At 39.8% G+C, this 26,886-nt stretch overlaps 1 protein-coding gene across 3 annotated transcripts in view; it reads right to left on the reverse strand.

Moving 5' to 3' along the window:
* Positions 1-3,128: 3,128 nt before the first annotated feature.
* The window catches only part of TMTC4 (transmembrane and tetratricopeptide repeat containing 4), a 43,261-nt gene continuing 19,503 nt past the window's right edge, over positions 3,129-26,886 (reverse strand). Inside the window, exons 5-18 of one of the 3 annotated variants that reach the window (XM_026038338.1) lie at positions 25,600-25,697; positions 24,286-24,378; positions 22,450-22,611; positions 21,497-21,699; positions 19,203-19,374; positions 18,970-19,101; positions 11,055-11,134; positions 10,775-10,882; positions 10,510-10,651; positions 9,806-9,920; positions 9,384-9,496; positions 4,267-4,336; positions 3,580-3,744; positions 3,129-3,151 (exon numbers count right to left, since the gene is read on the reverse strand). In XM_026038338.1, the coding sequence (XP_025894123.1) occupies positions 3,593-3,744; positions 4,267-4,336; positions 9,384-9,496; positions 9,806-9,920; positions 10,510-10,651; positions 10,775-10,882; positions 11,055-11,134; positions 18,970-19,101; positions 19,203-19,374; positions 21,497-21,699; positions 22,450-22,611; positions 24,286-24,378; positions 25,600-25,697 (1,640 nt within the window). In that variant the 3' untranslated portion in view covers positions 3,129-3,151; positions 3,580-3,592. Of the gene's footprint in view, positions 3,152-3,402; positions 3,745-4,266; positions 4,337-9,383; positions 9,497-9,805; positions 9,921-10,509; positions 10,652-10,774; positions 10,883-11,054; positions 11,135-18,969; positions 19,102-19,202; positions 19,375-21,496; positions 21,700-22,449; positions 22,612-24,285; positions 24,379-25,599; positions 25,698-26,886 lie in introns of those variants that run through there. The other 2 variants (XM_026038340.1, XM_026038339.1) reach the window with 2 other exon arrangements.

The following is a 26,886-nucleotide window of genomic DNA, read 5'->3' on the forward strand; positions in this document are numbered from 1 at the left end:
CGGAGACGTCTCCTTCGGCAGATGTTAACCAGGCTTCAGCCTGGCTGCTGCGGCCAAAGGAGGGTGAAGAGCTCATGGCCCACGTGGGGGGAAAGTGGCTTCCACGGAGAAGGGCCAATATTTTAAACAGTTTAAAGGGYAGCGAAAGCCTTTACTTCTTACTGTTCATATATACACACTCCACCCCTGCCCTCCCTAAATTTAAACTCCAAGTATGAAATTAAATAATGGAGATACCAGGCGCTTGACACAGATGTCTCCTAAACATGAAAAAAAAAACAAAGAAACAAACAAACAAAAACCCCATAGTTATGATTATTCAGGGAGTTTTTGGTAAAAAGTGACCTTTACTCAGAGCAGTCACTGTGAACACAGTTCTGACTCCATTCTGTGCATTGACTCATGCTGCATTTCTCTCTTTAGAGCAAACAGGTTTTWWWAAWAAAWAAATAAAWAAATAGTATCCCTGTTTTTACAGAATCACACAGTTCAGTAAAGATGAAATTTTAGTCTTCCATAATTAGCAATGGTGAGAAATCCCCCACAGGGGAAAGATGGACTAGATGGGCAGCAGTGGTTACCATGAACCCACTCTGTCTCTTTGGGGTTGTGTTCCRCATCACTCCAGCAATCAATTATGAGGTATGAAAAGAACAAGCAAAACATGAATTTATTAACATTTTAATAAAACTCACTGTATTATCTGCATGCTCAAAATATTTGTGAAAATAAAGTAAAAAAATATTTAGTGTTCTTGAAAGTCTTACGGATTTTTTTATTAAAAAAAGCAGTTGTCTTTGTTGTTTCTTTTGAATCCAAACATGCCTCAACATTATGCTCAGCCGTAAGTGTATCCTTCTTATCATTGTACAAATAATTACACTGAATTTCTATAGCGCTAAAAAAAAAAAAGACATAAAACAGTCCCCCCTCCCTCAAGTTATATGATAGGTAGCCAGATAACTCATCAAGAAGAGATCATGTTGTACGTATTGAAGAGTAAACAGCATTTTCAGTGCCAAGAAAGTGTCCAATTTTTTGGCATCTCTCTTCCACCTAAACTTCGAGTAGGAGGACAGATTGATTTCCACAGAAGAATTCCTTTGATTTACAATAAAGCTAGAGAGAATTAATACCCCATACATACCATCAATTTACTGGATTTCTGAAAAGCTAACATGACAGGCAACAGGGACAACTATACATACAAACTCCATGATTAAGAATAATAATTTAAAATGTCATACTGCAAATATACAAAGATGACCTGATTTCATTTAAAACATTTACCTCCTGCTACAAACTAGCTCATCTAACAAGTTCCCCACTCTTTAATACTTCATGACTGATGTAGCTAAGTGTTCCCTAACATCCGATACATACTGGGCTGGATATAGAAAGGCTTCAAAACCAGCAACCCACATGGAAGGGTGCGAAGGGTGCATCTCTTTCAGCAGGTTTGAAATTCATCAGTGGGTACTGACTCAGCCGTGATGTTTTTCAGATGCTGACTGGTCGTGCTGGTGCAGCATTCTGCTCCATCAGTAGGGACATCCTTGGAGAGGGTGTTTATAAACCCTAACCCGACACTCTGAAACTTCTTTCTGACATTTTTGTTCCAGAAACCAGAAGAAAAAAAGTTGCCTCAACTCTGCATGAACTCGTTAGCCCTGCTGAGTTACAGGGTTTAATAGCATGAGTGAAGCRCAGAGCTAACACAAACGCATATTTCTGGTACCTCAGAGTTAGCGTGGCAACATACAGTGCCATTCAGTGGTACAGATTCATTTAAAGCCAAACCTGTGGGCAGCCCCACGTTCCTGCAGCCTTGCTGGGCAGAGTTAGTCACTCTGGGCACAGTGTCACATGAAAGCAGTTGTACAACTTTTTCTACCAGAAAAAAAAAAGCTCCTAGCTTTTCACCTAGCTCCATCAGAGATGGGACGTTTGGGTGGCTGTGCAGGGCTGCACTGTGCTTTGTAGAGACGTTTGGTTCTTGACACAACGCTCGTTCCCCCAAATCACAGTGCTGTAGGTTCAAAACACAGTGCAGGTGCAGACTGCCTACATGGGGGTCAGGTAAGAACATTCCACAGTCTCCTATACAATAATCACTGGACAACTCAAAAAAGTTGCAATTACTGCACTGACCAAATTCTTCCTATGGGGAAAACAAACAAACATAGGTGTACGAAAAGAGAGGTAAAGTTCCCCAGTTTTTCCATTCCATAACAGTCTTTCAATCTTCAAGAATAAAACACAAAAGTAAAACAAAACAAGAAAAAGTGAATTTCCTGAATCAGGAATGTAAATATTAGCACAAGACACTCAACTCTGAACAGCCAGAGTTTAAACCTGTATCAAAGCACATTTGGAAAACTGTATAAATGGATAACATCTCTGCATCCTCCCACATCACAGTGCGGTCAGTTTGTACATTAACAGATATGCCTCTAACTGCCACTTCAGGCAATCACTGCAAAGGGGAGGCAGAGTTCCTTCCCAAGCGTGCATCAGCAGCCAAGGCCAGGTTCTCTTCCCAGTTATTTCTTCACAGATTTTTTTCTATTTACCAACAGGGGACAGGCTGCAAAGCTCTCGGCCAGAAAGCTCTGCAAGGCCTTAGAACTCAGGAATGAACTCCTGGAGACAGAAAACTCCTTAGACCACCAGCCTGTCAGAAGAGCTAAAGCAATTCAGACTTGTTGCCAAAGGTCTCCTCTCAGGCTGCCTGTCAGAGCAGAAAACAGGCAACTTCTCTATCACATCACCCTTGTTTCCTTTCCTTTTGCTGCTTCCTCTTGCYAATCTCTCAATCATCCATACACAGGACAAGGGGCCTTTTATGGCCAGTCATGTCCYTCACTGACACCCGGACAAACCCTACACACCAAAAGGTGGAGCCAGAAGCAAGAGCAAGGGCATAATCAAAGCTGCGAGTGCAATGTGGTGAGCTAGAGAATCTGTCCTGCCAGAATATCACAGGCTCTGCAGCACTGGCAGCAGAAAGCAGTGATAAAGCAAAACTCAAGTGGGCAGACRCTCTTCATACCTGAAGAGATCAGCTTTCAAGTAGGAAAGGGTATTTTTCCCCTCTCTCTTTCAGAATCCCTTTCAAAAGTAAAACTGCTTTTTCATCTTCTTCCTGTTACTAAAAAAAGATAAAAAAACAGGAGAAGATTACAAGTTACAAATGAAAGCAAATATTGCTACTTATTCACAACTGTGATATCCAATTACTTTCCTGTAACTATACAAATGTTTTAAGGGACTTTAAAAGCAGTTTGAAGGGAAAAAGGAAAAAGGAAAAAGGAAAAAGGAAAAAGGAAAAAGGAAAAAGGAAAAAGGAAAAAGGAAAAAGGAAAAAGGAAAAAGGAAAAAGGAAAAAGGAAAAAGGAAAAAGGAAAAAGGAAAAAGGAAAAAGGAAAAAGGATCTCCAAACTCCAGCTGAAACGACAGCATCTGCAAGAGCATTCAAGTGTGCATTGCTGGTATAACTTTTAAGAAATATTGATTGAATCCCTTACACGGTCAAAAGTAGCCATGTTACATAAATAGGAAACAGCATGCACTGACAACCTGAAAATAAACATCAGGCTTCGCCCTTCTTTTGCAATTGCTCCAGTTTTCTTCTTAGCAGGCTGTAGTTTTCCTTGGTCCCYGGTGCCATGGGATCGAGCTTCAGGGAGACTTCATAGTGCTTCTTTGCTAAATCGAGGTTCCCCCAGCGGTGATAAAGCACAGCTGGAACATCAACGAGGAGTTTCATTAGCAATATTGTGGAGGAACGCGCGACGCTGCCAATCGCTTGGAACACAACAGCAACACATTTGTTTCCGCCGAGGCTCCTTGTTGCTGGCTGGTGGCACAGTGGCTGCTTGTTCTGCTGCCAGGCGCCGGCGCAAAGCCTGGGAGCAGAACTGGCATGGGAATGCGGAGGGAATGAGCTGCACCGCGGCCGCAGGCGGCCGTTCTTATCGGCTGAGCTCATGGCGGGTTACAAGCAGGGCCTTAAGGAAGCAATTTGCGGCCACCGAAGTGCAGCTACCTCTGGGCTGGATTGCGCAGCCCTCTTGATCTGTCGTAACATGCGACAGCTTCTCTGGTTTAGTGCCCTGTTCACTTGCTGGCAGTTTCTCTAGAAAGTAAAACAGAAATCTGCCCAGCAGGAAGGAGTCTCAAAAGATTGCTTTTTTTTCTTTTTACAACCCAGTGAATATGAAGCAGACAAACAATACGGCTGATGAGAGTTAGAAAGGCTCTTACCCAAATTACCATGATAACTGGCAGCATTTGGATTGGCTTTAATTGCCTTGAGGAACAAAGCTTCAGATTCCTGAATAATTTAGAAAAACAAGTCAACTGGGCAGACTACTCTTGCAGCACATAAAACACTACTGAATGTACCCAGATTTATAACAAAGACAACAACAATCCCAAAATATTGTGCCRTATCTATGCAATACCACTATATCCATACTGTAAGACTGTCTGGACCTGTGGCTCAAGTGACTTTGGCCTCCAGAAGACAGCAATAATGGTAAAAAATGTACCATATGTTCACAGACTCCCGCTATTTAATTTTATTTTTCAGATAGCTATACTTTCAAACCTTTCATGCTAAAGTTTTCCCTACCTCTCCATCCGGACACAATTCAATAACTGAGTAAAATGCTTTTGATTTTTTTTTTTTTTTGACATCCCTTTAAAAACAATTTTTACCATTTGGAATGSGGCCATTTAAGCAAAGCTGTCTAAACCAGATGCTTGGACACAACTCTTAATGAAAAACAATRAATGCCTAATATTTAAAAAGAAAAAATAAAGAAAAGGAGGTCAAATCAACTGAAATACTCCTTACACGTTTCAAGCTACCTATTCCAAATTCCCATTTGCAGGAAGTACTATTCTGACTGTTGATACCCGAGCACTTCTTGGAAAAGTTGAACTCCCTCATCAAATATCCAAGAATATAACTGACAGCTAAATGTACTCTCCAGTTCAAACATTTTTATTTGCCCAGGCTAGCCACTTATATAATACTGTTTCCATAGCATATTCCCTGTAGCAGTTTAAAAGGAAAAAAAAGAAACCTCAACCCAAACAGACCACCTTTACTAGTTTACATACAAGTTCAGGTATTTTAGAAAGGTAATTTTAGACAGTTTCTATGCTATRCTCTGTTTTAAGGGAAAGCTGCACATTTAGTTTCAGTGCAAATGATCTGGCAATAAAATTACTTCATCGTGTTGGGTTCCTCTTGTAATGCACACACTTACTACCTGAGGTATGTCAGGAAGAGCCTTTTTCTGTGTGCTAAGTCTGTACCACTTAGGCCCACAAGACAAGATATAAGATCCGCTGGCAAAATATAAGATGCACTGAGAAAGAAAAGCTGTCAGTCAGATTTTTGGTTCCACGCATTCTCACGTGAAAGAAAAATAAGATCCTGTTTGGGTCCCTTAGATGACCTGAGTGAGTTTTTGAGGTCAAGATTAGCAACTCTGAGTGACATGGAGTCTCCAAGAATGTTCAAATCCAATCCAACCTGTGCTCCCTTTGGCACGTTGCTGRGGAGAGAGCTGAGGCTGCCACTCTGAGGCCAGACGCACTGATGCAGCTGCCTTCAYCTTCTCAGGACAAGGAGAATACAAGCCCGCGGCTTCCACATAAATTCTTTAGCAGGACCTCCAGTTTCAAGAGAGGGAATATTTGGATAGGCACAAATATGCAAAATGTCTGGAATTCACGGAATATGTGACTTCATAGTGCAAGTTGAAGCACTTCTTTCCCCTGGCATAAGCAGCAGTTCTGACATTCTCATACCCTGTTAATGATCCTGGTTGCGTTGATCCCCAGAGGGACTAATACTGTTTAACGTCTTCATTAACAACTTGGAAGTCAGAACGGAGCAGCACCTTCACAGATGACTCCCACTTGGAGGTGATGATCAGTTTGCTGCAGAACAGGCCTGCTATTCAAAGACCTGGACATGCCGGAGAAAGAGGCTAGTGGGAATCTCCTTGCGTTTAATTTTGCTGAATTGGGATGGGATAGCCCGTTCAACAGCGCAGGCTGGGGGTGACTGCCTAGGAAGCAGCTCTGCAGGCAAAAAATAATAATAATGGAAAAAGCCAATCATATCCTTGCACATCCTTGGTTGTATTGGGAGGAGTGCTGCCAGSAGATCCAGGTGAGTGATCCTTCCCATCTGGTTGGCACTTGTGAGACCACATCTGCACTACAGTGCCCTGTAACAGGGAGCCCCGAACTGGACACCCCTGCAGCCAAGCAGAGGGGCACTGCAATGCCTGGAGCAGATGACACGCAAGGAGTCTGAGGAAACTGGATCTCTTCAGCTTCCCTAAGGGAGGGTGAAGGAGAGACCTCTCTGCTATCTACAGCCACCTGATCAGACCATCAAAAGAGAAATGGAGAGAGATAATGAAGCCAGGCTTTTCTCAAAGGCACAGCAACAGGATAAGAAATAGAAGACCCAAGGTGCTAGACAGGAAATTCCAATTGGATAAAAGGATTTTTTTTTTTCATCATGAGGATGGTCTAACACCAGAAGAAACTGCCCAYGGAAGTTTTGGACTCTCTACCTTTGCAGGTGTTCAAGACTCAACTGGACACAGCTTTGAGCAAGCTGATTAGCTGGGTTGGCTCCATGCAGTAGGCTGGGCTAGGGGACATCTGCARGTCCCTTGCAATCTCAGTTATTCTATGATTCCAACTCAGAAGCCAAGAGACATCGTAAGACCCAGCATTTGGCAGATTTAAGAAGGCTGCAATTTAGCAGAATGGCACCTGAGAACGCAGAGCAGTCACAAGTCCTACAAAATCCTGATTTTTTCCATGGCAAAATCTGACATTTTCATYCAAGTAAATCTCTTCTTTCTTCACTGTGAAGGTTAACAGCAATTAAAGTGGAAAATATGCTATACAGTTAATTCAGTATTACGGCTATTGCCACTACCCAGAGGAGGAGCAGCCACCCTACAGACTCATCCCTCCACAGCTCAGGTRTGATGGTCCAATGAGGCCAAGACTTTCCCAGAAGGCTTAATGAAATCCATGCTCAGAGCTGTCTCCCATTACCATACATCTTCAGCCATGGACTGAAAACATTTTTACTGCCACTGCTTTGCTCAGCAGCTAGTACAGGCATACTGCCTGATTAAAGGCTATTTAAGGTGCATCACATTCATATTACAGCAGATATATGGAGTAAATAACCATTTTGGTACAACCAGTAATATTTCAAACTACTCCACCTTGCCAAATCTTTAAATTAAGTGCTGTTAGGAAACCTGCACACTGTATATAGTAAAGGCTTTAGGAAGGCACACTGTAATCCATCTGCTGCCAGGGCCACAGTGCAAAACTGAAATCTGGCTTTATTTCAAGCACAAAAAAAAAATGCTTAATGGTGCCCATTTTTTTGTACTGCATATATATAAAAAAAAAAAGCACGGATGCGTATATAACAAAAATACAGCATATGTATTTTCCAAGAACTAAAGATAGCATGATTCTTTGTCTACTCCATCAAGAATATGTATTTAAATAAGAAATTTAGCATGGCATAGCAGATGTTTATTAAAAAACTCCAAAACAGTAACATTAAAACAGCGCACCCTTCATGAGCTTTTGCCTCTAGAACAATAAATCATTCATGAATACACACAAATGGAATTCTTAAAAGGCTTGGGCTTTTCTTATGGTTGCTTAAGGAAAACCACCTTCTGTTGAAAGTCAGCACATTTGAAACTGAAGGAGAATATTGCTTACTTATGGCAAGGAAATATCTCATGGCAAACTCAATGTCTTTTAAAATAACAGTAAGAAAAAAAGATCTTATTGTATGCCAACAAAACCAATACAGTTTCTCAAGCCAATACTATCTCCCATGCTTCTTACYGTCACTGAGCCTTTTCTCAGCTAAAAAACTCTTCTTTTTAGGCCATGCAAATCATGGCTGCTGAAGTCATTGCTTTGCAAGTGAGTGACATCAGTCTCCTTTCCAAATCCCTTGATTTCCTCTCCCTATTACAACCTCTCAGTTTAATTTACTAGTTAAGGTTGGGGCTTGCCTTACGCATATCTACCACTCCCCATTGAACACAGAAGACTYTCTTGTACTCCCTGCTTTCCCTGGGCTCTGCCACTCTTTCCACTTTACCTGACACACTCACTTCAAAGCTTCGTACTTTCTCCTACCATGATTTCCACCATCTCCATCTCCAAAGTATTTATCTCGGGTGTACTGACCTTCCAGAGCTGCCCATAAAAATCATTATATCCTCTTTCATTTCTTTTAAATTTTAAGACAGACTTTTTCTCTGGATTATCTTCCAAACCCACCTGGATGCTGCCCTGTGCCCTGTGCTCTGGGTGTTCCTGCTGGAGCAGGGGGTTGGACTGGGTGATCTCTAGAGGCCCCTTCCAACCTCAACCATCCTGTGAGTCTGTGAGACTTCTTTAATCATTAGAAGTTTTCTCAACAATTTTCTACCATTTTTTTCCTACCTACTCCATCAGAAGTGTTCTCTAGCATGCCAGGGTGCATATTATTCTTGCTAAATAACTACATACTCCCCTATTCTTTCATACCCATGACTCATCAAAATAATCACAGCAATTAACTCCTCCATAATCTTATTCCTTATAYATTCTAGGTGTTAATTTGCATCCTTCTGGAACTTCATTAAAGTAACTTCCTAAAAATATATCTTATGGCAGGCTATGGAGTCATTGGTTAATTACTTAATATCATGTACCACTTGCTAGCTGGTTCTCTCTGTCCAAAAGAAAGTTCAATACACTGTTCTGTGTATGGACTTCTTGTAATGTTGAGAGTTCACYCAAATATTCTTAACCTTTATCTAGGATTAGTGAGTCTAACATCACTATTTTAGTTGGCATAGTTTAGACGAGGTAAAGAGGCCAAAATTCATTCTGACTAATGGCAAACTTTGCTTTCTTCGTATGCAGAAAACACAAGAACTTGCACACAACTGCACATCTAACTTTAAACCAGATGAGGTTCACTGTACAGGACAATGAAGCAAGACAAGACCCCAACTGCCCTCTAGTGCCTAAGAGCCCATTTCTCTCTACTGACATAACTTAGGGCAGCTGCTCTCCTTACACAGCACCTAAAGTCAGGTGGGATAAGTCTAGGTCAAAGTCACAGAGCAGGTCTGTGGCAGAAATGGGCATCGAAACCTGATTATCTAAGGCATAGCTTAAGGTATAACGGCTTCCTCAAAGAGTTGCTATAGAAATTCAGAGTTTACTCTCTATATAAATATATATGTGCGTATATATATAAATTATATTAGTATATAAAAACCACTGAGRAAGCTCTAGTTACGTACCTTATATTTCTGTGATTTCCCCAATACATTGGCCAAAGAAAACATAAGGGAATGATCATTAGGTATTAACTCCAGAGCCTCTCTCCCAACTGCTTCTGCTTGAGCAAGATTGCCTGGGAGCCCATATGGTGGGAAAAGAGAAGGCATCTTTAACACAGCTTATATCAGTTACTTCTCACGCTGCCAGCCAGCACATGCATCATATGAATTATATGCAGTTCTAAGAAAACCAGTAAGTAGAGAGAAATATATGGACTTGATTTTAAGTGACACTCTAGAATTACTGTGTTAGAAGGTAACTCTAATAGACAGATTCTTAGCAAAACAGGCTAAAGGCTTTTGAGATTAAAAAGAAATAATAATAAAACTTGGAGTTTGCAAGACACTGAATTATTCATTAACAGATTCAAATGGACTTATACCTGTGTTATCGAGCAATATAATCATATTGTTCCAAGCCAAACTATGCTCTGGTTTCAGAACTGTAGCATTTCTCCATGCATTCAGTGCATCTATATGGCGATTCAAATCTGCATACTAGAAAGAAAGAAAAGCCCCAAAATTTTACCCTGATTTACTTCACTTTCCTATCATACACTGAAGTCAAAAATAAAAAAAAAAGTAAAAGAATACCCGAATAATGCATAAACTAGACTACTATATATTTCTGTTACATTTTCCCAGTGCTTTTCTCTSAGTTGCTTTTAAATATATGTTTACCATTGGCATGGGGGAGACAACCATTATGCAATTCAGATATCTAAACGGGAGYAAATAAATATTTAATATAAATATTTCCAAGAATCCAGACTGATTTTTTTGGCATAGTTTCACTGYCTAACAATTTGTTGAAATACATCAATAACTGGAATAGGAAACCTAATACTGAGAAATAATTAATAWCAATCTCTTGAAGAGGAGAATATAACCTATATTTTTATGCATAGATCCTTGCATTTAAAGTAGGTGTAATAAATTGGTGTGGGAAGAAGTTTTTTGGGGGAAAGCAAGAGTAAGGWCTATAGCAAATGAAACAAACTGGAATAACTATCAGCATTTATCAGGAAGGCTGAATTTTATATATAAACAGAAACGTTACAGCCATGATTTATTCAAAACTACTTACCAGCCTTCCTAAATTATAGTAACAATCTGGGTACTTTTTCCTGTGTTTAATTGCTGTCCAGTAGCTTTGTTCTGCCTCTTCAAACCTTCTTAAGCTGTTCTGTACTATTCCCAGATTCATCCATGCAGCAGCAAAATCGGGTCTAAGCAATTTGGAAAACAAACAAACGAGAGACAGGACAAGTGAGCATCTGCAAAAGACGATCCTATTGTATCACTTCTGCTTAGTTGGTGCAAAACACTGCTTAGCATTACTCTAGACTTACTGAATTTGTACAGCTAAGGACAGCAACTCCTCTGCTTCTTGGAGCTCATTCCTTTCTTTCAGGATATTTCCAAGGTTGTTCATGGCATGTACATATTTAGGATTCAACCTAATATTTGAAATTTGAAAGATTATTATTTATAGGAAACATTTTTTTTTGGTATGCAAACGATTAGCTCTGCAACACTGCAGMGCACACAAATGAAAAACTAAGATTTTCTCCAAGGGAAACATTACAGTCATTTTAGGATAGTTCAGTAAAGCAAGAAAAATCCTATTACCTGACAGCTTCTCTGTAATATTTGATTGCAGCTGTTTGATTTCCTTTGTCAGCCAAGTTCTTGCCAACATTGTAGTGCACCTGAAAAGATAAATCAGCATTTTACCAGATGCTGTGCCTGACAGATATTCTGCAGGGCCACCTGCAACAAATTCTTACTCCAAAACACTGCAGCCAATATTTGTCTCATTCACTACTGTTTTACATAACAAAGAGGATACAGACAGTGAAGGCTGCAGGACAAAAAAATAAGGAATGCATTACGAATTCTGGATATCTGTTTTAACTGGATAGATTAAAGATATATAGATAGATTATGGACTATCCACTTCCAGATATAATAAATGCAATCACTACACTTTTCAAAAGACTCTTCCTTATAGGGAAACCTCCTGTCCTTTATCTCATTTATTTGTCAAATGAGTAAGACTGATTTAATCAAGCCAACCTTAGCAGAAGATACCCTACATYCACTTAAATTTGATTAAACTTTGTTTTATCTATAAAAAACTCTGAAGAAATTCAGCATAAACAAGAAATGTAAGCCCCTCCCCATCAACAAAAAAGGAGAGAGGGAGAGAGAAAACAACAGCAAAAAATCTTTATAATTCTTATTGCTCATTGCTTTGGTTTAAGAATGCAAACATCATTTCTGAAATAAATATCACAAGTGTAGAAACATGTTTGAGACATTGCCTACTAAAGAATACAGAAAAGATCAAAGACTTTGTTATGAAACTGGAGAGGAACAGGCACCATTTGAATTTATGATAAAGACAAAAAAATCACAATAAATCTGAGCTGGAAAATATCTCAAATGCTACCTTAAGAGTATTACCACAAAACTACATTCACTAATCAAAGAAAAACACAGGTTTAGAAATACGACAGTAGTATTATGAACACTTAGTCAGCAACTCAATCAGAATTCTTTAGATATCTTACTATTTCAAATCAAATTTTGGGTGAAAAATACACGAAAGATGCATATTGCAATTTCTTTCATATTTTTAAAATATATACACAATCATGTTTGAATCTCATTGCTACAGTAWCCAATATGCTAATTGGTTGAATGCCATCTCTGTGGCTATGCAGTAACATACTATGAACAAATTGAGTTAAAAAAACATTTTTTACGCTTTCTAGGATTAATGAAAAAAACAGTTTCACTGGCTTAAGAGGCACAGCAAAGATGCTATATGTGCATCTATGTATGCAAACAAAAGGCTTGCTAAGCACACTCAGAGCAGGTATTCAGCTGCTTATGGTGCTCTGCAAGATATAAAATGACACACAAACTCAGTGTCCCATACAGGCGGTTCTAGCCCAGTTTCTAAGAAAAAAATATCTTGAAAACTCCTTTATATATTGACAGGACTATAACAAGATAAATACCAAGAAGAATTAGAACAGTACATTTAATATTCGAGCAAGCAGAGTCATTCCCAAAGACCCCCTGATCATGAGAAGAAAAGAGCAATGCATTGTTTTGCCAAGCATCATCAGTGGTAAGGGTACAACCTGAAAGGTTTTTTTTACTAGCACTCAATACTATTCTATAGTTCTTCCAGATTTTTTCAGCCTCTTTTGATACTATTCTTACCAAATTGGTTTGCTTTAATTAAGTATGCTGAAACTCACAGTCTCAAAGGTATTCAGGGCAAATTAGGCTATCAGAGTTTGTGTTTCCAGATAAAAGAAAAATCACAGCAAAGCAGAAAAAAAAAAAGATTGTACCCAATATTGCACATTAGCTGTTAAAATATTTGACTTCACATTTCGRTATCAAGATTAACCTAATTCAATTTCTTTCTTTCTCTAAGAAGTTGTTCTTTCAAAAGGCCTAAGTGTTCCCACAGGAAGAAATTTGATTAAAGGCTGCAGACCGACCAAATGAAGAAAACTCTGTGTATATAAAGCATGCAATCTCTCAAATGCAAGTTTTAACAGTCTCGTGTTAAGAAAMAGTCACCATTTCACTTTCAGATTCCTTTTTTTTCCTTTCTTCTTCAGTTTTTCAAGATGCTCAACTTTTGTGCTCATTTCTGTTTCAAATGCAAAGAATATTTTTTCCATGCAACAGAACTGTRCAGACTGTAGAAAGCTGACGTATCAATGCCCTCAAACCAAAGCATCAAATTAAACATTAACTATATATGCACATTTTGTGAACTAAAAAGACAAATTATACTGTATGGAAACCCATGGCAAATCCTATTTAAAGAAATTATAGTTTATTAAAAAAGATATTTTTGTCTCAATGTTAACATTTCTTCTGCCCTCAGGTACAGCTCCTGTGTGAAAGAAAACAGGATTTCTAAATACCACCTCTCCAAATGAACTGTTCCTTGTCCTGCGCGGCCTTCCCSCATTTCCTTTCAAGCAGAACTGCAGCGTTAGGTCCTCCCAGTATGACAGAGGTGAGAGAGGGAGGGAGCCAAAGAAAAACTAAACCAAGAAACCAAACCAAGAGCTTCCCCTGTGCCTTCTCTCCCTGTAAATCATCCCGACAAGAGCAGCTCTCGGGCTGATTTACAGTGGATATTCAGTAGCAACCAACTTTTAAGAACAGCGTCAGCAAAGGCCCTCTGGGCACACGGAGCCATTTGGAAGGTGCCCATTACCTCTCCTGTACTGCCATTCCTCCCACTTCACCGGCCATTGCTCAGAGACACCCAAGTTCAGCCATTTGCTCTGCTCTAGGTGTCTCCCAAAACAGGTTATAATAATCTATATTCTCTACGCACACAGCAATATTCCTCCCTGACCTCTCCGGTGGCCCCTTTCTGCACAACATGGGGGCCAAGTCCACCTATTCATGGTGGGTAGGAAGAACCTGGCCTTTCAAGGGTAAGGGGCTAGGGTGACACTTTAATTTTGGGCTCTAGAGACACAGCTCTTCTGCCTTTGAGAGATGCAGTGTGTTCCGACCTGGAGGAGAGGATCTGCCTCTCCTCATGAAACATTCAAGAGCAGACAGGCATTTCATTAAGTCAGTATTAAAGACAGATATTAACTGGAAATGACAGACTGTGTTATGCCCACATGCTCCTTTATCAATCTTACACAGGTTATTTTTTGTTTTATACAGTAATAGCTTTAAAAGGGCTATTTCTCAATGCTGCGTAACAACACAGAACTCTCTACAACCAGAGCAATCAGGAAAAAGGAACATAGGAAAAATATAGGTATGTCTTACCTAAAGGTAACGTAGGCATGGCATTGTAGGCTAGCCAAAAAACAATATATTCTAAGTATACAGAGCCAGTGTGTCTAAAAAGACAGCACAGAACCTTAGTCAGAGGCTCTATGTTATTCCACATCAGACCCAGTTAGAAGAATGGGTGCACATCCATTTAAATGAGGAAAGGTAAAAAAAAAAAAATGCACTTCCCTATGCAAAAGCATTACTCTTAAATTAATTTCCTGGGTCTTTTCCAAAGCAGCATAGGTAGAAGCAAAAATGTAGTATCATGTAGTATCATCTTCTGAGAAGTCCAACCCCTCAGTTGAAACACTGCTGTCATTGCTTATTTTATTCCCTCTTCCTGGCCACTTACAGTCATCTTTGCAGCAAATAYGAGCATTTGCTGAAAAGGAAGGAGGCTGAGCACAGATGTTAACATTTCTGCAGAAATGTGCAGATGACCCCGTTCACTGCCAGCCTCTTATCCCAAACACTTTTTGTTTCCCTCTGCTATTGAAATTCTGTTTTCTAAATAATAAGAAAATAAGTCTTTTTTTTTTTATTATTTTCCATTTTTCTTTGTGCACTTAATGTTGTCTAAAGGTACTACTGTATGACTGCATTCATGTATCAGAAGACCTGACATCTGAAGTGTTAGCCATGCAACAACAACAAATGAATATAGCCCACGTAAGCAGAGCCTGCAGCAGTTGAAGTATCTTCCGTAGCAGATATTCCCCTTTTGATATATATCATAGAAGTCTCCCTCTGTAAAGGAATRCTCTACAGAGCAGCTTTATAAATCCTTAAACAGTTAGTTGTGAATGCTGTTCTGCCCTAAAAGGTTTTGCAAGAGCTTCACATCAAGTAAAGAAGGAAGTCTTACAAATTGTTGTGTATTTGTAACTATGACCAGGGCTTGCATTTGACAAACCTATGTGTATAATCACATTTTGYATGAACCATCAAATACAAACCCTCAGTATCTCAGCGCAGACTGGTTCTATCAGAAGGATCATATAAACCTCCCTGTTCATTATCGTCAGAGAGTTATTACTGAAATAGCTTTATTTTCTTATTATGTTTATTAATTGATAGCCTATAAAGAAAAGCAGTGAGCAAGGAAGTACAGGTTATATACAGAATATTAATAATTAAGTCATTTAAATTCAATTATTTCAAATCTAGAAAAAGATACTTAATGAGTTTAATAATGTCATTACATATTTTATTTAGCTAATTAATAATAAGTTATTCAGAGTTATTCACATAAAAGAACTATCTCTAAATTCTTAAAAACTTCTTTAGCTTGCCAAGAAAAAAGGTAAGAAAAAGTAACTTGGCACTTCTAACAATAGCGAATTTCATGAAAAAAAAGCCAACGTGATCAGCATTCTCAGGAACAATCCTCAAAAGAAATAATGTGAAAATGTGAGCAGTAATCCAACAATATCCAGAAAGAGTGAAAAGCAGCATTTTAAACCTCCAGGACAAAAGTCTCATGCAGCTTCGTGCACCTACACCAGAAGGGACCAGGCCAATGTATGATGCAGTCCTTGTCCTTATGGTCTGTGCCAGGCATCGACCTCCAGATGAYGATGAACCACGCGCTCAAGGGGGCTGCTTCTTTTCCCCAGTTATAAAGGGGCCCAGACTAGCTTGGATGTGGCTATCTACAGCTAAGAAGGTAAAACCCAGCCTAGTAGTGTATGGTGAAACATTGTCTGGGGATAGTAATTCCCTACTGCAGCCTGTAATCAGCTATTCCAGTAGCCTAAATGAACCCCCTAGGACTCACTGACTTGTACACCMTAATATCCAATGGCAAGACTTCCAATTAGATCCAGTGGGCCCTTGCTGAGCCACAGCACTGAATTATTCCAGATGTACAAGCTACCTGTTATAGATAATCAAAGTATTAGAAGAACAAAGTGGATAAAAATCACTTAGATGGAAACTAGGCAGGCCTGGTGTTAAACCATGTCAGTGTGCAACACCACTGAGCTCCAGGAATTCAGTGAAATTGCATGTAAGGAAAATGTGATGTGAGCAAATGGAATACGCAGGCTCCCAAAGTACAAGCTGACATCCAAATGTATCTAAAATACACTATCTCAATCTGAAAATCTTTCAAAACAGATTAAGTGTAGAAACAAGTTAAAATGAATAACATGCTCCTGGGCACATTCACCTAAAGCCACAATATGCTTTTTTCCATTTTTTTTTTTTTTTTTAAAATGTACTTAATCTGTAACAGCCTTTTTAGGCATGGAACTGCCTTTTCTGTACTGGGAATTTTAACAAAAATGGCAAAATCTTCGCAACTTCCTTATGGTATCTGATTTTCAATAAATTTTAAGATTCTAGAGCCATCTTTATCAACACTGATGCTAAAGTTCATTCTCTCGAATCAGACTCATCCATCACTGCTCTCCCAGACACTGTGATTTACTGCAGTTTCCACACCTCCACATGAGGAGATGTTTAAAGGAGGAGAGTCTGAAATGAGAGATGACATTGCTGTAACTACTTGTTACTCAGCATTAAGGTAAGTTTATTCTTCACTGCTCACATACCCGTAATTTGGAATTGAAAAGGGCTGCACTACATACAGACTTCCAATTAGGAGATGCAGCTTTTGGTGTTACTTCAGGGACAACTGGAGACTCCATGACCTTGGTATGTAAAGCAAATAAGGCTATGACCATGTGCTTCACATGTTAAAGATGCCTCTAATAAAACAAAAAAAACAAACTCTATCTTTCGGTCTCCATTAACTTCCCATTAGAATAAATGGGACAATGAAAGGTCCAATGGAATCATTTTTAAAGGAAGTCTGCAATTAGGGATGAACTTCTTTCCTGTGAGGGTGACAGAGTCCTGGCACAGGCTGCCCAGGGAGGCTGTGGAGTCTCCTTCTCTGGAGGTCTTCAAAACCCGCCTGGATGCCGCCCTGTGCCCCGTGCTCTGGATGTCCCTGCTGGAGCAGGGGGGTTGGACTGGATGGTCTCTAGAGGTCCCTTCCAACCTCAGCCATTCTGTAATTTCAAGATAAAACCAGGATATCATTAGATCTAGTTACAATTTTTAAGTCTATATTATAAAAATTGAGTAAATGAAACCAAGTCTGTAAAGAAAACAGAGACTGGCTGTTACACACAGCCATGGCCATGTTCTTGCCTAGCAGAATTCTTTACTGCAACTCTAATATTGCCCTCCTTGAGCAAAATTGGAATATGAGCCTACAAGGACTCCATGTTCCCACCTACCTGCTCTGCACTTGCACAAGCTGTCACTACCAGCCGGCTGCATGGCCCCGTGTTGCCAAACACTAGCTCATTTCCCCTCGTTGCCTTTAAAGCTGCTGCATTAGTGCAGTTGCTCGAGCACAGCTCAGAGCTCGCGCGCAGCACGGTGCAAACGCGGCCACGCGGCCCCCCAGCCAGACGTGGCTCTCGTCCAAGAGCCTCGGAGCAGGGGCAAAGAGAACGTGGACCTGTGCAGAGCGCCCTTACCTGGGCAGATGGAAGGAGCTACACATAGGGACACCCACTGCATTTGCTCCACTTATAAAATGCACCTGTCATCCAGAATACMAAATGTACTGAAGTTGCTAAAAAGATGATGACTGCCTACCACTGCTACACCATAAAATACAACTGCTGAGACTACCAAAAAACATCACTGGCCCAGTATATTGGCCAAAACCATTTTTTTCAAGTTCACTGCTGCATATTTGAATTCTACTAGATGCTAAGATCATTTCTATATTTATAAAACATACCATTCACGGGCTTGATTTTAAACTCTGTGTTTTGATCCATATTTTCTACATGCCACCTAATTAACAAGAATCTGATCTTTTAAAACATCAGTGTTTTTTGTTGACAAACTGAACCTTCTTACTTGCAGGCTCTTACCAAATGGTCTCTACTAAAATTCAGTCATCATCGCRGTCTTTGATTTGCTCCATCAGATGCCAGGCTCAGCCAAAGGATGGCTGTGGATTTTACCTACCTGCAGGTGAGGTTCGGTCTTCTATGCCAAACACTGGTGTTCAGCTCGGTAACACATCCCATCTAGTCCCACTTCCTCCTCTCTCAGCCTTGCAAGGAATATTGCAGTTTTCCTCAGTGCACAGGACTCTAGCCCAATCACTCCTGCTCTTTGCAGGGGATGCCAGCAAAACTTTTTATCCTCAGATTTTCCAATTACACTGATGATATGATTCCTTCTCCCTTCCCTTAGCTGTGCTCAGATTATCCAGTTACACTGATGATATGATTCCTTCTCCCTTCCCTTAGCTGTGCTGGCTAGCATACCATTGGAAGGTACATAAAAAGGATTCTAAAAACACAACAAAGGGATTATCCAGCTAAATGCATTATTGCAACTTATTTTTCTTTCCCTTCAGCATTAAATTGCAATTATGCACTCCATTTTTCAGTATACTGTACTAGCAGAATACCAGATTTGACTAGATGCCACTACTGAAGTGTATTGTCCCCYACCCCCTGTGGGGGACAATACAAAACTGTAATTTGAACTGCATGGTACTTTCTCTGTACCACCAGTGCAATCTAGGACTGAARTGTTAATATCTCATCCTTGCACCAAGCAAGGCCGAGTTAAATTGTACCACAATATGCTAACTACACAAGAGATCTCTTCTCCAAAGTCCCAAACAAACAAGCAACAAGATCTAAGGTCCACACAAGTGACTTACTTTCGCATTGAGCGGGCACACGGACAGTGCACTCCTGAAGAGCTGTTCTTCTGACCTCCACTGGCTGCTGCGGAGAGCGCTGCGCATCACGTTCAGCAACAGGATGCCAAGCACTGCAGCAGCGAGAATTTTCTTTAAAAAAGACAGGGACAAGTTAACAAACAACTCAATAGCCCAGTAACTAGGGAACTGAAGTGCTTCTGCACAAACTGCACTGACTGTTTTGACAATACCTTTTTCTTGGCTTTCTTACTCAAAAGACTAAATCCATATGTAAACAGAATGCAGTATCCAATGCTGGGGAGGTAGATGGCTCTCTCTGCGACAACAAATCCGACTCGGAAGAACAGGTTACTTGCAGGAAGAAAAGGGATAATAAGAAATCCAAGTCCCAGTGTAAGAATTCTGCAAACAAGAAGCAGATATTAAATTTACCATAAATATTACCAAAAATATCTTTTCCATTTACATATAAATTTTATTTAGAAATTGTGAAAAGCTGGGTGGACAGAACAGGGCATTCCAAAGAGTTTCTGGTAGCTAGAGAAAAAAGATTAGATTACATTTTAACAAGTTGCAATGAGGTTTTTGCTCTTCAATCCTGCAGGCACCTTTGAAATTCTAACTAGAATTCCCAGAAAAGCAGCATTCATACTTTCCCACCAGAATATACTTCTGTTAATCATTAATGATATAATTTCTGCTTAAAATATACAGAGAAAAAAAGATATGGTAAAAACCTAGTTTTAAAATTAGCAAGTCAATAACAGAGACAAAAAATGTATTACTATTAAAGAGGAAATTTGATATAATGCCTACTGAGAGGGCTTGTTTTTTTTTTTCCCAAAAAAACATCTAACAATGGAGTAGAAGCCCTTGTGTTTAACTAACCACCTGAAAGTCACTGAGGTTCTTTCTGCAGGCAGTGAAGATGGACACTTGTTAAGGCAGTCCATGCTCTAGGTATCTGCTTTAGAACATACCTCAGTAGGTAGACAACTGATACTAGACACCTAKAAAGCTAACCTTTGGGAATATGGACCAAATCACAGAACGGCTGAGGTTGGAAGGGACCCCTAGAGATCATCTAGTCCAATCTCCCTGCTCCAGCAGGGACACTCAGAGCACGGGGCACAGGGYCACATCCAGGGAGGATTGGAAGATCTCCAGAGAAAGAGACTCCACAGCCTCCCTGGGCAGCTTGTTCCAGGGTTCTGTCACCCTCATAGGAAAGAAGTTCTTCCTCATATGGAGATGGAACTTCCTGTTCATCAACTTGCACCCATTTCCCTTTGTCTTGTTGCTGGCCACCACCAAGAAGAGTTTGGCCCCATCCTCTTTACTTCTTCCCCTCAGGTATTTATACATATTGATAAGATCCCCTCTCAAGCTTGTCTTCTCCAGGCTAAACAGGTCCAGCTTGCTTAGTCTTTCCTCACAAGATAGATGCTCCAGTCACTTTAATCAACTTTGACACTCTACACTGGACCCTCTCTAGAAGTTCCTCTTCTCTAGAGGAGCCCAGAACTGCCCCCAATMCTCCAGGCGCGGCCTCACCAGGATGAGCAGAGGGGCAGGATCCCCTCCCTCCACCTGCTGCCAACACTGCTCCTCATGCAGCCAGGATCCCATYGGCCTTCTTGGCCACCAGGGCACTACTGCCTCGTGGTTAACTTGGTGTCAACCAGGACTCCCAGGTCTTTCTCTGTGGAGCTGCTCTTCAGCAGGTCGACCCCTAACCTGGGGTTCTTCCTCCCCAGGTGCAGGACCCTGCACTTGTCCTTGTTGAACCACATGAGGTTCCTCTCTGCCCAACTTTCCAAGCTGTCCAAGTCCCTCTGAAAAAGCCTGTATTAGATGCTGCTATGAAACTCCCATGGTAGTTTTCTATTCAAATTAATTTCAAATAAAACCCTGTACTGTAATGCAGAYGTGCCCTATTTCACTTCCCCCTCCACAAGCATCGCAGTCCTTCACTTTATTAAATGGTTAGTATAATGCTGCTCAGCAATACTGGGTTATGAATCTTTTGATACGAGAAAGCCTCATAAGACTTTTATGAAGACTTCCACCTCATTTCAAAAAAACTATCTGTGCGTGAGTAAGGAAAAAGGGAAGGCAGGCAGGACATTTAATTGATGGCCAGCATGTCCACCCACTCTCAGACTACTACAAGAGCAGAATAAAGAGAATGACGATATGGGAGAAGGAACAACAACACACATTGTTTGCACTCTGTTCTGACCACAAGTTACTTTTTACCAGCCTACAGTGAAAAGGATCTCAAAATATTATTTCAAGAGTAAAATAAAGYAGCCATCCATACCTCCCCCTCCAAGTGTGCTTCTCCCTAGTCAGTGATGAGCCACACTGGGATAAAACTGTAATGACAGCTATAAATATTTATTTGGATTGCATTTGCTATATGGTGCTTCCACTGAATTGGTAAAATTATCAATATTGGATTTAACAAAATAATATGGCACTCAAGTTGCCTGGGCATTTTAAATTCATCGCTGTCTCTTACCTTCTCTTATGGCTGTCTTCTGAGCACAGAGCTTGGCATATCAGGCCAATTAGGCAGAACCAAAGTGCTGCTAGTGCAATTATCCTCCAGTCGCTGACGGATTTAATGAGGGGTATGCAGCCCATTGACCAATCGAAGCAGAGCCACCAGGGACACAACAGCAACCAAGCATTCAACGAGTAGTAGTAATTATAGTTTATAGCCTGTCCGTCAAAAAGAAAACAAACATTTACTTGACACTAGACGGAAGGTTCTTCTCTTTATTTCTTCTCTTTGTTACCATTTCCCTTATCACAAAACACATCTCATACAATAAAGAGGCCTTAAGTACTGTTGAATTACAACTAGTTATACATCCGTTAATTTTGCTGCTGTGAAATTAAATGATTTTTACTTATTTAAATATAGTTAAGAGCCTCTCTTATTCAGAGCAGGGATACAATTCTATGCTCTCTAACCAATACTCACTTCTAAAAAGAACCTTCTCATACACTAGGAGGAAATGTCAGCAGAGAGCACCCAATGCCCTCATTCTCCATCTGCAGAAGCAGCTTTTATGCAGCCAGCTAGAGCTACGGGGCCAAAACACACCCCAAATGCAGCAAAGCAGAAACCACTGCTGCTTTCCTCAAAGGTGCAAGAGGAGATTAGGAGGCAAATAGAGTATATGGGAAAAGGATGAGAGCCAGCAAGATCCAGATCCCATAGATGGGAAAAGGAATGAACAAATGGCAACATACTTCAACGTGTGCGGCATGTTAAACAATGCAAAGAATATATAAACTACACTTTTAAAAATTGCAGAATATCATCTTAGCTGCAAAAGGAAGGTGACCCATCATATCTCAATATGTATTTGTCTGCATTATTGTTTCGTGAGGCATTGAAAATTAAACTTCATGTCAAAGATAAATGGTTTGGAATGTCCAGAAAGTAGCAGCTTCRTGACTTACTCTCACAAGTGGACTCTCTGCAAACGAAGCTGGGTTGTCTACTTCAGTAAAAGCTGGTGGCCCTGTGCCCATAATCCTCCAGCGTATATAGAGGATACTGGCCCCTCCAGACAACAGAAGAGTTACCCTGAAAAGCAGTCCCTTTCTTAACAGCCCAGAATTCTAGAGGGGAAAAAAAAATATATATATATATATATATACACACATATACACATACATATATATGCACATACATAGACATAGACACATACAGTTTTGTTTTCCTCCAGCCCCTGTTTCCCCATCTTGCTCAGTGAGAGGTCATTTTTATGCACTTTAGCTACTGGACTACACATCTTTCTCATTTTTGCAATTACTGAGTTGAATTCTTTATATTTGTATCACTGTAAAGCAAGCAGATGAATTTACCACTGAGACTGAACAGGAAAGGTGTTGTGTCTTTCCAAGTTTGCGTAAGCACTTGCTGTATTATAACACGCCAGTAACAACTCAAATGAAGAAAGGAAAGGAATTCCCTTTAAAGTTTTCTAAACTACTTTCATTGACTAATTAAAAATACATTTCGCAATTTCATTTTCATATGGATTAGGAAGGAAAACACTTTTTCAATAAATCTCTTCTACAAATCCTCAGGAAGTCTACAACTGACACAATTTTACAAATCAATTTCTCATAAGGAATTTGAGCTGAATGCAGCCATTTGTATTCAGTACACTGGATTTAGCTATCATTTCTTTCTAAAAGGAAGCACAGCTGATTTTGAATTTTGTTTTAAATAGCTCTGCCTCTTCCCCATGATAGAGTGTTTCTCCATTTAGGTCCGTTTAGAGGTGAAATTACATGAGTAATATGCAGGAAAGCCAGTTTCCGCTCTAGAGATAATACTTGCAATGATTTCCTTCCTTCAGCTCCTCAAGAACATTCCCACTTCACACTGTAGAGGAATTTGAGAGACTCACAGGACTTGTGCTACTCAGAAATGCAGGGAAACTTCTCTGCGGCAAAAGCACTGCCCAATAAACATTATTTTGCCTTGACAAACTCTGCATAGGAGAGGCAAATGACTCTGTGCACATTTGCTGTTGAACAGTAATAACATTCCAGTAGGCTGCTGGACTATTCGTTTGCTGTCAAATGACTTTTTGAAGCTGATTATTTCTGCGAGTTGTTTGCCGGTGTGGATGTTAAGTGTCAAAATCCACTTGAGTTGATACCAGATATCAACAAAAGTCAGAAGTTCACTTTTCAGTGATTTACTAAATTAATTTTTCTTTCAAGGTCTTACTAGCTATTCTATTTGATAATTTACATTCGGAAGAATATAGTACTTTAGTGAGGTTGAGAAAATTGATATAATACTTTCATCTACTTTTTCATATATCTCATAAATATATCTCAATATCTCATCGCATATATAAATATCTCATTCGTAAATTTAAAAAGAATCTGACCCTGCAGCATCTGTTGCACTAAGAAGCCAGTTTTTCCTAGTATACAGCCATCACGTTTTTAAGACGCTGCTGGGCTGTGTGATTTCCCTATCCAGTGCCCTTTAGATGCTTCTCCACTGCCACTCGTGTTGCTGAAAAGATGCCATAGCACACTGCCCCTTTTAGCTAACTGAAAATACCTCTTATTTTTCTTTATACCTCTGCATGTTCCCACCTCTTCCCTCTGTTCTCTACCTGTTCCCCCCCCCCCCCCCAAAAAAAAAACAGAACCAAAAACAAAACACAAACCAACAAACAAAACCCCCCACTTGTCAGAAGTTGCATCCTTGCCTTCAGGTACATGGTTGTCTGATACTGAGAATGAGCAAACCTTTAAAAAACTCACCTCCAATGACTTTTCCTTATGCAGTAACTTTTGAACAAACTCCAAAACATTCAACTTGTTAATGACCAGAGCATCAAACACCGCATTCAAACCCTAAACAGTCAAGAGAAAGGTAAGAGCATAAAAGGACAGCTAATGCCAAATATTTCAAATGTGCCTTTAATTTCACATCTACAAACAGTTATCATATATCTTAATTTTGATTAAAATAATAAAAAACAACAACAACAAAACCAGATAGATGCTTTCATAATAATGACGGTAGAGTTACTGCTAGGTGGTAAATTAAGAGCCTGAGCTCCAAGTAGAACAGTCCCAGGTTACCATAATTCTTGTGCTACCAGCAGCAACACATTGGGGAATTACCTGTAGCAGCCAGACCCTGTGTGCAAGGTTACAGTTACCAACCCAATTACCTGGTTCCTGCCTTTTTTCACAAGTGTTGTGTAAATGCTGCAGTCTAAAGAGGAGGCTTCTGTCAGTAAGGTGTTTTTTTGCACCTTCTATTCATATTTGCAGTGCAGCAGGGTATCTTTTGACTGTTAGGTTTCAAAAGCTGTAATTGCAGCAGTCCCTGCTGCAAATAATTCCTCTCTTTGTCTCTTTACCCTTTCTCTTTGTCTCTTTACCCTTTTCAATTAAAGCTATGACTAAGTTTTTTTTTTTTTTTTTTTTTTTATAAATACCTATACTACAGGTATAAATCACTGATGTAGCTTCTCAAGATGGCTGATCCAGAACAGAACGTCTTCACTGAATAAAAAGCAAGAGTGCAACAAACAAGAATAGTAAATACATGTGTTCGCATACACTGAATATTGCAAAACAGACTTAAATAAGGGACAGAAGACAGAAATACATAAGGAATGAATCCACTTTTACCTACGCTGTTTACAAAAGCAAGAACATGGAGCTTTAAAAAATGCCCTTCTCCAGCTAGGTCTTCACTCACAGCCTTCAAAAAGAGTTTGTAGGCCCACTATCTAAATAGTACTAAGTCAATAATTACACATCCAAGAACAAGGTCAAGCAACGTTACACAGTAAAATTAATACTGTAAAGCCTTTAAATTTGGCAAGAAATTAATCAGTACACACAACTTGCTCACAAAACATAAGATGAAGGATTCCAACAGACAGTCTGAATACAAGAAGCTCTTCTAGAATATCGCTTTKTGCTAACATTAACTAGTTTCCTGAACACAATAAAAAGATTTGCAGGCAGCTGGCTTTGGAAAAGGCTCATATTTGTGGGCTTTATGACGGCACCCAATATATCCTACGCTCAAAATTCAGTCAATAAAAGGATTCTTACCAATATTGTAATTCCTTGTTCTTTGCACAGCATGGCTACTGCACCTAGTAGAACACTCACCAGCACCCAGAACAGGGAAAAATGGTGTCCTTCCTTATCTGTCAACATAAAGCATGCCATAGCAGTAAGTTTAAAAGCACTTCTAAAGATAAAGCTAGAAACTGCACTAGAAAACAAAACAATGAAAAAATACACAAATAAATACAGCATTTAATCTTACAATCTTTTCTACCAGTCAAGATTTGGACAAAGAGACTTAAAAGTCTCTTGCAAAGTGCCTTCTGCAATATGGCATTTGACCCTTTATTGTAGTMATTTACTATTCTCAGAGACATTAGAAACCTCCCTGTCTGCTAAATGTTTTCACTGAACTAATTAGATTGGCAGAAGCTTCAGATAATTTCCACAATTCATCATCCGCAAAGGTTAAATCCCAATATACACATTTATCATCCTTGGTAGCTACAGTGTGGTCATGACCAGCTGCTCTCTTCCAAATTACAGCAAAAATAAAAAATCATTTTTAATGCTTATACACAAATAGTTTAAATTATAGCCTAATTTACAAAGGCACAAAGAAGAGCTTCTTTGGGGCTACTGCACTCAGGTGCTACGTCATGCCGTTTCATCAGCACTCATGGAACCCAAGGATTTCAGCATCTGAGCAGGCAAGCAGCTAATTCTTGCACTCAGGAAACATGATTTTCCAGCAGGGTGAAAAACTCTTAAGTTAAGAGATGAAAAATAACGACATTCTAGTGAAGGTAAGTCATACTGCACTACATAGCTGACTTTGTATAGTATGACCAGGTACTTCTGAGAGGAATATAAGCTCTCCTTCAAATAAGGCACTGTTGTACAGACAGTACAAGGGTGTTTCATATAAATATGTATCCATCAGTCTCTCTACTCCACAGGCACAACCCACATTCAAGCAACATTCTTGACAGGGCGCTACAGGAATCATAAGAATCAATCTTTCATTTGGCATGAAAAAAAACAAAGTCTAACTCCATTCATTGACTGAACCATTTCTTGACTTCCACAATCCCTAAAGCAACAGAAGAGAAGGAGATGCGTTTAGTGATTCAGTTACCTAATTAAATGTAGTTGTAACATGACTTACTCCACTCACTAACTATAAAAGGAACATAGTCTACAAGCCCAGTGGTTGATGTCTACTTTGGATCAGCAGTGAATGTAACCAATGGTCTTCATGCAGTTTACTTAAGTTTGCTACCTTAAACCTAAACTTCTTCCCAGAATCAAATTCTTGGGAGAAAGAAG

Source organism: Nothoprocta perdicaria, unplaced genomic scaffold, assembly GCF_003342845.1.
Source record: "Nothoprocta perdicaria isolate Ctin4 unplaced genomic scaffold, notPer1 scaffold_208, whole genome shotgun sequence".
NCBI classification, from domain to species: Eukaryota; Metazoa; Chordata; class Aves; order Tinamiformes; family Tinamidae; genus Nothoprocta; species Nothoprocta perdicaria.